The 15,329-nt window shown below is 44.6% G+C and overlaps 1 protein-coding gene across 4 annotated transcripts in view; it reads left to right on the forward strand.

Annotated features, from left to right (window-relative positions):
• The first annotated feature begins 7,865 nt into the window (after window positions 1–7,865).
• HCFC2 (host cell factor C2) overlaps window positions 7,866–15,329 on the forward strand; it is a 47,929-nt gene continuing 40,465 nt past the window's right edge. For all 4 annotated transcript variants that reach the window (XM_047865327.1, XM_047865325.1, XM_047865326.1 and 1 more), the window contains exons 1-3: window positions 7,866–8,045; window positions 9,537–9,685; window positions 11,125–11,285. In XM_047865327.1, coding sequence (XP_047721283.1) covers window positions 7,883–8,045; window positions 9,537–9,685; window positions 11,125–11,285 — 473 coding nt within the window. In that variant the 5' untranslated portion in view covers window positions 7,866–7,882. The remainder of the gene's footprint in view (window positions 8,046–9,536; window positions 9,686–11,124; window positions 11,286–15,329) is intronic.

Here is a 15,329-nt window from a genome sequence, read left to right on the forward strand (position 1 = left end):
GGCTTTCAAAATCCATATGTCTCTCCTATACAGGCCCTCTTTGCTGGCAAATGTATGAGGCTATCTTTCCGGTAAGTAGAGGAGTCTCCATAGGGGATGGCAAGGGCTACACGTAAGGCCGCACAATTTCTTGCAGAACCTTATTTTCTTCCCTGATGGTTCTTTTCCCAGGGGGCCTGCCGAGGGCAATTCCCCAACAGACAACACCCCAGGTAGTTTTAAGGCCGAATTACCTAAAAGCGGGAGTACGAGAAGCTTCACTGTGGGTGGTGACCCTGCAGTCACCGATCCGTCCACAGCCCGGGCCCTGCCACTCAGGCTGGGTAGCTCGGCTTCCAGCACTGGCAGGACACAGATGGCTCTCTCCAAACTAATGGTGGAGACTCTGAAAAAAGGGCATTATTTGGAAAGGTCGGTATTAAGGAAACACAGGTTAAGAAAGGGTGCAGTTAGGGAGCTATGACCACTTGTAACTCTGAAGGGCGAGGGGAGGAGGGGTTTCCAGGACTGGAAAAGGAGCAGCCTGCACCGATCACACGAAAGCGACTAGAAGGCTAATTACCCCAAGTTTACAATCTCCTGTTGGTGGTGCCCCCCACTGGCCAAACTCTACTGGAAATCAGAGGGCAGGGGAGCTCCAGTGACATATTGTCTTTAAGTCAGCCTCTCAGGACACTGAACAAGTTGAAGAAGAGTGGAGCGTAGGTACATAGAAGCAAATGGAAAATATCCTTGCCCAATGTGGGTAGGTTCCCCTGATGTTGTAGGATTCAGCAGCCCAGCACATGTTAAGGAGGGCAGAGCAAGAGCATAGGAGGAGCCTAAGTCCCCGATGGCACCGGGAGTCACCATAGCAGCTGTGAACGAAGTACTCTGAAACATCTAACCGTATGAGGAAAATAAACCATCATGTGGGTACGTCACGTTGGTCCGGTTTCAGTTATATGCCCACAAGCAGTCCTGTGTGATTTGTATGCATCTTACATTTGTGGTATTATTAGTTGATACAAAGTATATCTGAGTCATTTTCACTCCGTGTTTACTTTGTATTAGTTGAGAGTCAAATGTTCGTCATTCCTTCTTACCCAAAGGGCCTGCCTTGGCTGAGTGTACTACTTGGTAGATAAGGTCTTAGATAAAATCTGTTAAGGCTGATAGAAGGACTAGAAGGAAAGGAAGAAGCAATCTATAGCAGCAATGAATCACTACATTGGGTCAGGCTGAGAGCCTCTGTTATTGCCTCTGTCTCCCAGGGCTGGGCTCCAAGATCACCCACGTGGGGCAGGAACTAGAACTAAAAGGAGCCTCGGCTCCCTCACTTTTTCCTGATGGGGCTCAATGATGGGTCATCTTCTTGTCCCAAGAGGAGGCACTCCGGGCTCTTCTCTGTTACCAAGCTACAGCCACTGCACCTGCAATGGGCCTCTTTCGCCCTCTTTCGCACAAGAGGAGTGCTTTTCTTCCTCGACTCGTGCACCAGTTGCCTGTTCCGGTAACTGGTGTGGGCACTACCTGGCCTAGAGTCCTGCCTGGCTCTTGCCAGCTGCCCTTCCCATGCCTTGGCCACAGCCCTAGCCAAGACCCATGGCTGGAGCCCTGCGATCTGTGAACAGACCTCTCAGACACCATCTGCTTCTCTCATCTCAGGAGCAGTGCCTGCCCTGCCTCTCTGCTGAGTCCTGCCCACCTACTGGCACTCCCCTGAACTCCTCCCCAGACCTCTGCCAATAAGCCCTTGGCCTAAGTCCTCAGTCGAGATTAAGGTATCCTTTGGACGTGGCCATTTACACTCTTGGCTGAGAACACAGAGTCGTCTGCCACCTCCCGGCACCAGCCCCTCCCTCCCTGGCTGACTCCTCAGTGGCCTGCAGCTCAGAAGGAACAGTAAAAGCAGTAGTAATATAACGAAAATGACAAAGATGATGCAAGGAAAACAATCTACTATGTACTAAGTGCTCACTACATGTCACACACCACCTACGTGCAGCATAGCCCTTGCTTTGCATGGCGACAGCACAAATTTCAAGTATCAATCATTTGGTTTCATACATCAGGCCCTCAACAATACAGTTCACCGTTCAAATCTGTTACCTGAGTACATTAACTGTGAGTACTTGCCTAAGTACAAATTTTGCTGCTAGCCTTTTAGTCCATGAAATGACTATGCAAGTAACAGATCCAAATCATGATCTGTGACCAATCGTGTCACTTCTCTGTCAGTCAGCCAGTCAATAGATGACTGGAATTTGTTATTCAGTTTATGCACAGACAACAAAGCATGTGGTCATGTTGTCTCCTTCATTCCCAGTGGTAAACACCTGTGATATTTACAAAAAAAAAAAAAAAAAGGATAATCGAATTGCCAACAAAGATAATAGTGTAGCAAGGAAACAAAAAGCAATAGTGGTGAGAGTGAAGTTCAAGTCAAAGTTAAATGGAGATAGAGAAGAAACAGTTGGCTGTGGGATGACATTGTCACTCTGTCACTATTCTACTCTGGATATGCAGCCAGAAGAATTTAGTAAGGGTAAATTTATGAACATAACTGCAGAGAGTAGCTGTGCAGGAAAGAATGAAGATGTTCCAAGGGAAGAGACATGGATAAAAAAAAAAAATCATCTGTCATCTCAAAGATATTTCATGACATCGGAAGTGCAAAGAATAAAATACAGAAAGCTGATCCAAATCTGGAAAGGAGTATGACAGTTTGCCAAGGCATGGAAAAAATGCTCACTCTGTACAATAAGTTATATGACAGACAGGAAGGTAAGCACTGTTCAAACTACCCTCGATTAAGTTTTATACAAAAACAAAACAAAACAAAAACCCCCAAACTCAAACATTTAATTCTCAATGTTTCTAACGATTCAAATTACAGGATAACAAATAAAATATTGGGTCTACTAATTTTCTCATTTCCCTAGGCACTTAAAACCAACAAGAAGAGTTGGCTTTCTCTTTGTTTTCTAATGTTTATTTTTGAGAGAGAAAGACACAGAGTGTGAGTGGGGGAGGGGCAGACAGAGGGAGACACAGAATCCGAAGCAGGCTCCAGGCTCTGAGCTGTCACCACAGAGCCCCATGCAGGGCTCGAACTCACGGACCGCGAGATCATGACCTGAGCCGGAGTCGGTCGCTCAACCGACTGAGCCACCCAGGTGCCCCTATGTGTACTTCTGAATCCATCTTTTCTTGATCCTTCAGCATCCTGCTCCATCAAGTGTCAATCCTCCCTGAGGCAGGCCTGGTTGGTTGGCTCAAGCAACTTTCATTTCCCACTTCACTCTCCTTTGCTTGTTTCTTCAAAAAACAAAACAAAACACGGGGCGCCTGGGTGGCGCAGTCGGTTAAGCGTCCGACTTCGGCCAGGTCACGATCTCGCGGTCCGGGAGTTCGAGCCCCGCGTCAGGCTCTGGGCTGATGGCTCGGAGCCTGGAGCCTGTTTCCGATTCTGTGTCTCCCTCTCTCTCTGCCCCTCCCCCGTTCATGCTCTGTCTCTCTCTGTCCCAAAAATAAATAAACGTTGAAAAAAATTTAAAAAAACAAAACAAAACAAAACTACTTTCCCAAACTCCTGTAGCTACCCTCCTGGAAGATGACCCCCAAAGTCTGTTCTCTTCTTCTTTTTCTGAACCTTGAACATTAGCTGGGAACATGGCCATTCCAAATAAAAACTACATTTCCCAGACGTTCTTCAACTAGTCATGGCCTTGTGGCCAAATACTGGCTTATGGGATATACGCAGAAATAACATGTACAATTCCAGAATGTATTCTTGAGAAGGGAATATTCCTTTCCTTCATTCTTTCCTGTTGGCTGGAATGCAGATTCAATAGCTGATGCTGGAGCAGCCATCTTGGACCATGAGTTGGAAGGAGGAATTCCAATCCACAAATTCCAATCCACAGAGTCTACAAATTCGTGAGGACTTGGTGAAATACAGCTGCCATGCCTCCCAGCTTTGGACTGCTACCTGTAAAATTCATTTCTATGGGATAAATATAAGCTTTTACAGCCATTATTGTTTTGGTATTTCTGTCAGTATAGTGAATGTAATCTTAATATACTGAATGACCTACTTCTGGCCAATGAAACCCTTGGGTGAGTGTGCTAGATGGCTTCCAGGCAAGATGCTTTTTCTCCTTGTAAAAGGAGATTTCTATTTCCCCATCCTGGCTGTCTTCCTGCCTTACATCTTCGGGCATGATTACGTGAGGACATAATGCCCAGAGCTGCAACAACCTTCTGATGACCACAAAGGCAAGGCCAAGAAAAATTCAGAGCCACTAACCAGAACGGTGACACTATTGAACTACTGAACTAATCCTGGACCCGCCTACCCCAGATTTCTTGTGCAAGATAATGAACAGCCTTATCATTTAGCCTCCGTGTTGAATATTCTGCTACTTGCAACAGAAAACATTTCCAAGTGACATATTCTCTTGCTATGAATATTTGTGCCCACCTCCCCAAATTCATAGGTGGAAATCCTCACCCCCAAGGTGATGAAACTAGGAGGCGGGGCCTTTGGTATTTTGGTGTGTAGGTCATGAGGGTGGACTCCAGAGAGCTACCCCACCCCCTTCTATCATATAAAGATACAGCGAGAAGTCAGCAGTCTGCAACCTGCCAGAGGGCTCTCCCCAGAACCTGACTGTGCCGGCATTCTGATCTTGGACTTCCAAGATTACAAGTAATCTCTACATGTAATGTGGGGCTCAAACCCACAACCCCGAGACCAAGAGTCACATGCTCTACTGACTGAGTCAGCCCCAGCAGCCCAAACTGATTAAGACATCTCTATTGCTCCTACAGGCTCTCCTTTTCAACTGCATCCTTCTGGCGCCCTCAGACATGCTCGTCTCATCCATGCAAAATAGTAACAGCTTGCCATGTATCCATTTCTCCCTGCAGCCACTGTATTTTCTTTCCTTTCATGGGCGAGGCTCTGTAAAAAATAGACTATACACCTTATCTGCACCTCCCTGTTACTCACTTTGATCTTCTGTGGCTTTCCTTCTCCCATTCCACTGGGTGTGTTAATCTAGGCCACTGATAACCTCTTAATTTGCAAATCCAACAAGACCCTTGTTTGTCTTTTTCTTATCTGACCTCTCTATGGCTTTTGGCTTTGATAACCACTTCCGCCTCTGTGAAACCCCCTTCACCTGTGGCTTTTTTGACATCACCCTCACCCGGTTCCCTTTTGACCTCTCTGGCTCCTCATTCTCCATTTCCTTCACGAGTGCCTCCTTTTTTGTCTTTACCTCTTGAAAGGTTGGCTTCTTTGGGATGCTATTCTGCCTCACTCTCCTTCTAGGCGGTAACTTCCATTCCTGCAGTTTCAAAGATTGAAGGTAGCTTTCTCGAGAATCAGAGACCTATACTAAACTCCTCACTAGGCAGAGTTGAGTCAAAGCTGCTGTGGTCAAATATTATTCCTATTGGATGACATGCCTTATCATGGATTGAATTGTGTTCCCCAAAAAGATATGTGGAAATCCTAATGCCCAATACACGTGAATGTGACCTTATTTGCAGTTGTAATCAAATTAAGATGAGGTCATTAGGATGCGACTGTGAACTTATAAGCAGAGAAGAGACACAGACACACAGGAACACCACCATGTGATGATGAAGGCAGAGACTGAAGATGCAGCTACAAGCCAGGAAATGTCTAGGATCAATGGCCACCGCCAGGAGCCAGAAAGAGGCATGGAAGCATTCTCCCCTCCAGTTTTCGGAGGGCCCTGCTGACACGTTGATTTGGGGCTTGTAGCCTGCAAACAAGAGCTGCAACACAGCAGCAACACAGAGCTGCAACACAACAAATTTCTGTTGTTTCAAGTCACACAGTTTGTGGTATTTTGTCACAGCAGTTCTAGGAATCGAATACACAGTTCCTCCATTGTCCTGCACTTCCTTATCTACACAACCAGTTATGACTTACAATCTCTTCTCTGAATATTTTGCCTTCATCTTTCTCCCAATTCAGGAATGTTCGGTCTTCCACATATCATAAATACGTGGGTTCACAACTTTCAATTTTGTCCTTAGTCTTTTGCTCTAAAGTCATTAAACATACACACAACTTGGGTTTACAACTTTCAATTTTGTCACTAGTCTTTTGCTATAAAGGCATTAAACACACACACACACACACACACACACACACACACACACACCACTACCATCTACTTACAGCATCATTCTTAAGTTAGGACATGTTAACCCTCAACTCTCAGAATAAGGTACAGTTCTTTAAATATTTTAAGTTCTGTGAAAGCTCACTGCTTTGTCCCAACTTTCCCAGTATTGTTTCAGAGGCATACTTTATAGCACAAACATTTAAGAGTTTATGTTATGAGTTTCTCTGTGGCAGAGAAAAATATTAATACATAAATATTCATAAGCTCCTTTCCTTGTTTCCAGCCATCTTCCCCCTCCTTTCCCAAATTCTCTTTGACCATCTTGCAAAATCGGGATAATAAAAAAGTGAGAGGAAGAACTTGAGAAGCAGCAGCTGAAAGAATAGTGAGAATTCCTTTTTAAAACGGTAGAGAATCACTTCTCAAAAGAAAGTTTAGATAGATGAAAAGGTGGAGAGGCCTGCTTAGGATCGAGGGAGTTGGGGGAGAGGGGGATGATACAGGCATAGGAGAGAACTTGAAAACAAGAGATGAGGAAAAAGGAATTTTAGGAAATCTGCCTGATGTTGTGTGTAGCCCCCTTTGGTACCTTCTCGAGAGTGTGAGGTAGAGATTTAAACTGCTTTCAATAATATTTTTTGTGTTTTTCTGGACTTGTATCTCTTTGAGTGTGATTCATTATAGGACCGGGCAATAAAGCGTCTCAGCCTTATTAGGATTATATATGAATGTGAGCAAAGGCAGTTTATTGTATAGTGGTTAGGGAAAAGGGCTCTGGAGTCAGAAGCCCTGCGTTTGAATCCCGCTCCCAATCCGCTTCTGCTGTGTGTCCGGGGACAACTGCTTTACTTCTCTGTGCCGCAAATCCCCATCCACGAAAAGGGAGACAGCAGTACCCACTGCACTGGATCGTTGGGAGAACCGTGAGTTCACACACGCAAGGCAATTAGGACTGCGTTTGGCAACGGAAGACCCTCACACGTTATCCAGCAATAAAACAGGAACCTACAGTCTCCCACCTGCTGAAGCAAACCAGCCTTCCGCGGCTCGCTGTTCCTAAACTTCTCGGCATGGGTACAGCCGCCAAACGCTCAAGTGCCTGATTCGTCGGTGCAGGCTCGGCTCCGACCTTCCCTCGGGGCGGGGGGGGGGGGGGCTCAGGGACCGCCGCTCGCTCGCGGGGCAGGCTGCGCGCCTCCTCCGGCGTTCGCGGGCATCCTCGACGCCCGGCGCCACCCGCCGGCGCAGGCAGACGTTCCTCTCGGCTCCCCGCGCTCGCGGCACTTCGAACCTCTACGCGAGCTTTCCTGCCCGTCGCGCTAACTGTTCCGAGCCTGACTCGCCCGGGCATCGTAGATGCTCAATTAAAGTGGCCGTAAAGGCAAACGCTGTACTTTCTCCCGCTATACAAAACGGGGGGGAGGGGAGGGGAGGGGGCCCTGTGCGAGGGCTGGGGGCGGGAGACTCGGTCGGGAGGAAAGGTCTTTCCAGCCGGAGGCCCGTTGCCAAAGGGGCTCGGCCGGGACACGTAGCCCGGAGGCGAGGGCGGGGCCCCCCGGCCGGGACCCCTCCGCGCCCCGCGGGCCTCCAGCCTGGCCCCGGGCGCCCGCGGTCACGTGACACCCCCCCCCGCCCCCGGCGCACAGCTGGAGGCGGGTCCCCGCCCTCCCCCGGGAGCGGAGGCGCCGGAGCGGGCGCGGTGCATTGTGGGCAGAGGGGCGGGGGTTGGGAAGATGGCGGCTCCCAGCCTCCTCAACTGGAGGCGGGTTTCCTCCTTCACGGGGCCGGTCCCCCGCGCCCGGCACGGACACCGGGCCGTGGCTATCCGGGAGCTGATGATCATCTTTGGAGGGGGCAACGAGGGCATCGCGGACGAGCTGCACGTCTACAACACGGGTAGGCGCGGCGGCAACTCTACGGCCCCGCCTGTGGGAGCCGCGGAGGGGGAGGGGAGGCGAGGCGGCGGCCGCGGCCCTGACAGCTGTCACCGCCGGGTCACTGCCTCCTCGGGCGGGCTGCGGGGAGCGCGGCTCGGCCGGGCGGGTCCGGGGTCCTCAGCGTCCCGGGCGGCAGCTCCGTTTTCCCGGGGCCCCGCGGGGCGGAACCGGGCCCTGAGCGGGGCGCGCCGGCCCTCAGGCAGGCGGTCCGGGACCTCCTCCCCACCCCCCCCACCCCCCCGCGCCCCAGCCCTGCTGGCGGACGTAGGCGAGAGAGACAGACAGAGAGAGAGAGGGAGGCCGTTTTCACCCGCCGGGGCCTCTTCCCGGAGTCTCGCCCACTCCGGGGGTCCGAGATCCCTCCCCTGTCAAAAACCAAAACCAACTCCAAACCGAAGCTGCGCCGGGCCCTTCTCGTCGTTGCCTGCGGTCTTTCCTTAGGAGGGAGAGAGGCGGGGCGGGGCGGGGGGCGAGCAGGGAAAGCGAGAGGCGTTCTGGTACGCTCCCCGCGAATACTGCCCCGCATCTGGCCGGTGGCGGTCGGGGTTTTTGCCCCGCTGGTCCCCCTGCGCGCTGGCGGGGGAGCGGCCGGTGGCTGAGCCGGGCGCCCGGCTCCCACAGTGGGGCGTGCTTGCTCAAGTTCAGCTGTGCAGCGCTCCGGAAGGCGACTGTCAGCTGGAGCGCCGCTGCGACTCACCAGTGCCCCTTGGCCGAGGGCCCCGGGGATAGATAGGAGGGCGGCGTTCCGTTTTCCCCGCCGTGGAAACGCGCCCGCTGTCGCGCAGGAGCTGTTTCCTCGGTGTGAGGCTGATTGCTGAATTGGGGGTCTATGTCACGATCAGCGACTCGGACCAAATAACTTAGTCATAGTGCTGAATACAGTAGTGGCGTAGGCGATAGGGGACATTTTATTTTATTTTTTCACCCTCCCCCCGCCCCCCCCCCCCCAGCACTCCACTATTTAGTTAAAAAGTTATTTGACAGTTTGGGGTAGTGTAGAAATCCTGGCTTTGGAAGGTGAGACCTGGTTTGAATTTTGCTCTGCCGGGTCCCCAGGATCAGCGCTAAAGTCACCAAACTTAAATAGATTTTCACCGGTAGAATGGAGATGATGATACCAAGCAAGGTTTGGGGAAGAATTAATGACATCGATCAGGGTTTCTCCAACGGCAGCATGTGGCCGTTTTGAACCAGAGGAATTAGTTGTTGGAAGAGCTTGCACGGACCTTGTAAGATGTTTGGCAGCGTCTCTGGGCTCTACCCACTAGTGGCCAGTAAGCATCTCTCCTCTCCCTCTCCAGTAAGGCAACCGCCAAGTTATGTTGTTCTCCTGGGGGCAGAGTCATCCCCAGTTAAGAGCCACTGATCTAGAAGATACATATAAAGTACACACTCATAGTTTGTGACAACAGTGTATCATAATTGGTCTTAATTTTATTTTGGCAACTAGTTACAAATCAGTGGTTCCTACCAGCGGTTAGAGGAGACATCCCTCCAGGTTGCGCTGCCCACGGATTTGTCTGTGATGGTACCAGAATATTAGTGTTCGGGGGAATGGTTGAATATGGAAGATACAGCAATGAGTTGTATGAGTTGCAAGTAAGTGTATTTAAAATTTATCTCAATCTGCAGCTTTAATAATGATCTTGCTCTTCATTCTTTGAAAGATTGTGAAATATTTCATTAATGTATTTGAGATAGTGTGAACTTCACATTTTAGAGCTTCAAAGAAAATGTTTCCACTTCACTAAAGAGCCAAAGTTTCTAACGTGAGTCTTTTTTTTTTTAATACTCAGTGTAACATTTGTAACATAAAGATATCTGTTACTTAGCATCAATTGTACATGTTACATGTTTGGGTTTTTGTATCTTAGTGTCATAGTTCTTGGATTTTAGCAGCAACAGAAGCATCTGGAGGGCTTGTGAAAACACAGATTGCTGGGCCCTGCTCCCAGAGCTTCTGAATCAGTATTGTCTGATGTGAGGCCTCCCCCCTTGAATTCTTACCAACTTCCCCTGTGCTGCTGCTGGTCCCCAGACCATATTTTGAAAACCTCTGCTCAGTTATAGAAATTGTTACCATTACACTAATAATCACTTTTTCCCCCTGGCAGTATATGTGCACATGCTCACAGACGCACACGCGCGCGCGCACACACACACACACACACATGACAGTTTCTTATGTCCTTTTATGTTTGATTCTCCTAAACTGCACTCAGAGCCCTCTCTGACAGCCCTTAATTGACTTTTATTCCCAAACTGTGCATGTGTTCACAGGGCTATTATCATGAGGGCATCTGGTAATTGACAGATGTGGGTGAATTATACCTATTTATGAGCAAATCATTTTAGGTAAATAGAGCATCCATGGCCAGAGTATAAGTTTTGGAGTTTGGTTTGTTGACCTTTATGCATACTTAAAGGTTGAAATATATACTATGTATTATCTAATTTCAGAAAGTAAGAATGTATAAATTACATTTAATCTTTTTTTTTAAATTTTTTTTTAACGTTTATTTATTTTTGGGACAGAGAGAGACAGAGCATGAATGGGGGAGGGGCAGAGAGAGAGGGAGACACAGAATTGGAAGCAGGCTCCAGGCTTTGAGCCATCAGCCCAGAGCCCGACGTGGGGCTTGAACTCATGGACCATGAGATCATGACCTGAGCCAAAGTCGGACACCCAACCGACTGAGCCACCCAGGCGCCCCAAATTACATTTACTCTTAAAGCTATATATATTTAATTTTTCATTTGGAAAATATTTTGAAACTGTTAGCGTTTGAGTTATTATCATGTTTACTATTAGGTTGCTGTTGAGAAAAGCTGTGAATATGGAAGAGTAGACTGAATTTCTATTGCAGTGTTTATTTTAGTTCCAGAAGTTATCTGCTTACTTGTCATTTGTCCCCAGGATAGCTTATTGGAGCCTTCTAATTGGATTTCGATTAAAATGTATTGGTATGATGTTATACTATTGACAATATAGGAATGTTTTCCTGATTTTGCCTGATTGTATTTATGCTCTTTTTTAGGCAAGTCGTTGGTTATGGAAAAAAGTGAAACCCCACCCCCCTTCTTCTGGTTTACCTCCTTGTCCCCGGCTTGGACATAGCTTCTCTTTATATGGTAACAAATGCTATTTGTTTGGTGGTCTGGCAAATGAAAGTGAAGACTCAAACAATAATGTTCCCAGGTATGCTGATTCTTTTTCAGACCAAATGTTTGTTTTATGACTTTTAAGAACATTTAGTTTCTTTCATTTTTAATTACTAAAAGGGATGAAGCTTAGCCTTTTGCATTTGAACCTAACAGTGAACAAATTTGGGTGCACTTATATTTTCCGTAGTCCCTGGAGTATGTATCTGTTTTCAAAACTATGCCTTTTCTAATCAGAAAGCATCTTATTAAATGATACTAATATAACTGCTTATAGCAACATATTTGTATGTTTTGAGTCATGATGTATTTTAGTTGTCATAAATGATAATAAAAAGTAACAAATGGTTATTTTCAAATTAGATGTCTCTAGGGATTTGGTGACAAAAAATTTCACTACAAGATGAAGGCCATCATATCCATTTTTCATACAGGAAGCCATTAAGGTGGTTCATACAAGCAAATACTTTGTGAACCAATCCTCTCCTCTTTTCTCCAAACAGAACTATCACTACCTCTTTTCTTTTTTGATCACAGTGTTTTGATCACATTGTCACAGCACTCAGGATTTGGAGATTTAGAGTCCAAAAGACTGTTTTCTGATTCACTGCTTACCATGTGTGTCCTTTAGTGGAAGTAATCTAACCCTGTTTTCCTTGACTGTGAAATGGGACTGATTAAATACTTAACATTTCAGTGTCATTATAATGGCTAAATAAGATTGTTGGCATCAATCTTTCAATAAGATTGTTGACACTTTCAGGTTGTCATCAGCATGGTATCTACATTACATTGATGTTAGAGGCTTAGCTTTTTTGGTTTTTCAAACTGTAAAAAATAACACATACTAAAACATCACAGAAAACTTGGAAACTGGAGAAAGGAAGAAAAATTTATCCTACCATACTAATCCAGATACTTCTACTTCTAGCACATGTCTTTTTCATTTTTAAGTTAAATAGATGTTTTTAGTTATAGACTTATAAAAATTCAAGAAATTAGAAAATATATGAAGTTCTTTCTCTCAACAACACTGTCCTCCAACAGAGGCAAACATAATTCAAGTTGATGTGCATCTTTTAGAATCTTTTTCTTGTAACATTTATTAGTCAGCTTTTTTTTTTTTTTAGGTTATATTGTATATATTATATATAATGGGCATGCCTCTCAAGTTTTTGCAGCTTGAGGGAGCAAATAGACGCAATGCTTTTTAAAGCCTCTGGTTAAAGCAGATTCATTTCTGTTCACATTCTGTTAGTCAGCGATCCAGAACTGTGTGTTCTGTGCTTGGCATTTTTGTTGAAAATCAATTAACCGTAACTGTAAGGATTTATTTATGGACTCTCCATTCTGTTCTTGATCTATATGTCTAGCCTAATGCTGGTACCACACTGTTTTGATTACTATAGCTTTGTAGTAAGTTTTGAAATTGGAAGATATAAGTTCTCAGATTTTATTACGCTTTTTCAAGAGAGTTTTGGCTATTCTGGGTCCTTTGCATTTCTATTTAAATTTAGCATCAGCTTGCCAATTTCTGCAACAAGGTCTGCTGGAATTTGGTAGGTACTGTGTGAAAAATATAGATAAAATTATGGAGAATTACTATCTTCTTAATATTGAGTCTTCCAACCCAGGAACCTGGAATGTCTCTCCATTTATTTAGATGTTCTTTAATTTCTCCCAGCAATATTTTGAGGTTTTAAATGTGTGTGTCTTGCTCTGATCTTATTAAATTTATTCCTAATTTTTTTATTCTTTTCAATGACGTGAATAGATTTGGTTTCTTAATTTTAGTTTTGGATTGTTTATTGCTAGTGTATAGAAATATAATTGGTTTATTGCTAATATATAGAAACACAGTTGCTCTCTGTATATTGAGTTTGTATTCCGTGACCTTGCCAAATTCATTTGTTATTTCTATGTATGTATGTATGTATGTATGTATTTTGTTTATTTATTTATATACTTTTGAGAGAGAGAGCATGCAAGCAGGGGAGGGGCAGAGAGAGGAAAAGAGAGAATCCTAAGCAGGCTCCACACCCAGCAACATGGAGCCCAATGCAGGGCTCAATTTCACCACTGTGAGATCATGGCCTGAGCTTAAATCAAGAGTCAGACACTTACCTCACTCAGCCACTCAGGCTCCCCTCATTTGTCATTTCTTTTTTTTTTTTTTTTTTTTTTTTTTTTTTTTTTTTAATTTTTTTAACATTTATTTATTTTTGAGACAGAGAGAGACAGAGCATGAACGGGGGAGGGGCAGAGAGAGAGGGAGACACAAAATCTGAAACAGGCTGCAGGCTCTGAGCTGTCAGCACAGAGCCCGACGCGGGGCTCGAACTCACGGGCCGTGAGATCATGACCTGAGCCGAAGTCGGACGCTTAACCGACTGAGCCACCCAGGCGCCCCATCATTTGTCATCTCTAATTATACCTCTGTGGATTTCAGTTTTATTATTATTATTATTATTATTATTATTATTATTATCATCGATTCTTTGGAGCTCTTTATATATTTTGTTCTTACATTCCAAATATTTTTTCCATGTCTTTTGTCTACCTTTTTTTTTTAAAGAGTTTCATTTTTGTCTTATCAGGTTTGACAATATTTTTTTATTGCTTTCTGGGATTTTTTTTTTTTTCTTGCTTAGGAGTTTCTCCTATGCCAAAATTATTTTTCTATATTTCTATAATTTCTAGTACATTCTGTATTTTTCTGATATATTCACAGATTTATTCTTTATGTTTCAAATATTTATAGATTTAGAATATATTTTTATGACTAGTATGAAGATTTTTACTTTTCCTTCCTAATGGATTTCTAATTCTCCCACCACCATTTATTAAATAAGCCATTTTTTACCTCACTGATTTCAAGTCCTATCTCTGTCATATCTTAATCCTCATTTAAATGGGTCTTTTTCTAAATTCTCTAGACTAGGGGTTACAAACTACACTGTATGGGCCAAATTTGGCCTGCTATCTTTCTTTGTTAATAAAGTTTTATTGGAACACAGCCATGCCGATTCATTTGCATGTTGTCTTTGGCTGCTTTCATATTTTTTTTTTAATTTTTTTTTTAACATTTAGTTATTTTTGAGACAGAGAGAGACAGAGCATGAACGGGGGAGGGGCAGAGAGAGAGGGAAACACAGAATCGGAAGCAGGCTCCAGGCTCTGAGCCATCAGCCTAGAGCCCGACGCGGGGCTCGAACTCACGGACCGCGAGATCGTGACCTGAGCTGAAGTCGGACGCTTAACCCACTGAGCCACCCAGGCGCCCCTGGCTGCTTTCATATTAAAAGAGCAAAGTTGAGTAGTTGTGACAGACCTGAAGGCCTCCATAACCTAAAATATTTACTGTTTGACTTTTTACAGAAAAGGTTTGCCAACTCTTATTCAAGACTGTATTCTGTTTCATTAATATATTTACCCTTTATCATTACTTGTGATCTTTGCTGTAGGTTTCTAGTATTTGCCTTTGGTGAGGTTAAAGAAATTTTTTTTTTTTAAATTTCTAGTTTGCTAATTGGTTTTTTTTCTCTCCTTTTAACCAAAAATGGATGTTTGTATTCATTTCAGACATGGAAATGAACTTACTGATTTTTCCTTTAATCCATTAATTTTGTTAATTATATTGTTAGGTTCTGAAATGAGTCATCTTTTTATTTGTAGTTAACCCCCAGTTTGTTGCATTACAGTGTTCTTTTCATACTTTGCTGAATTCACTTTGCTAATATTCATTTATATTATCTGTATTCACTAGTGATTTTTCCTGTAGTGTTTTTATTTGGGGTAGTGAGATCCTGTTCTAATCTGATTTAAGTATCAGGGTTCAGTTATTCCTGGGAACATAACCAGGGCTGTGTTTTGAGGTTATGGGAAGCTCTCCATTTTTTATTATGCTTAACTAACATAATTTCTTGAATATTTAGTAGAAATTTCCCATAATTGAGATTGGTACAGTTTAGGAAGATGATCGTTGACTTCTTTTTCAAATATCTCTTATAGTTATTGATCTATTTAGATTTTCTACTTTCTCTTGAGTCACTTGGTAATTTATGTTTTCCCTGAAAAATCA

The sequence above is a fragment of the Prionailurus viverrinus genome, chromosome B4, assembly GCF_022837055.1.
Source record: "Prionailurus viverrinus isolate Anna chromosome B4, UM_Priviv_1.0, whole genome shotgun sequence".
Lineage (NCBI taxonomy): Eukaryota > Metazoa > Chordata > Mammalia > Carnivora > Felidae > Prionailurus > Prionailurus viverrinus.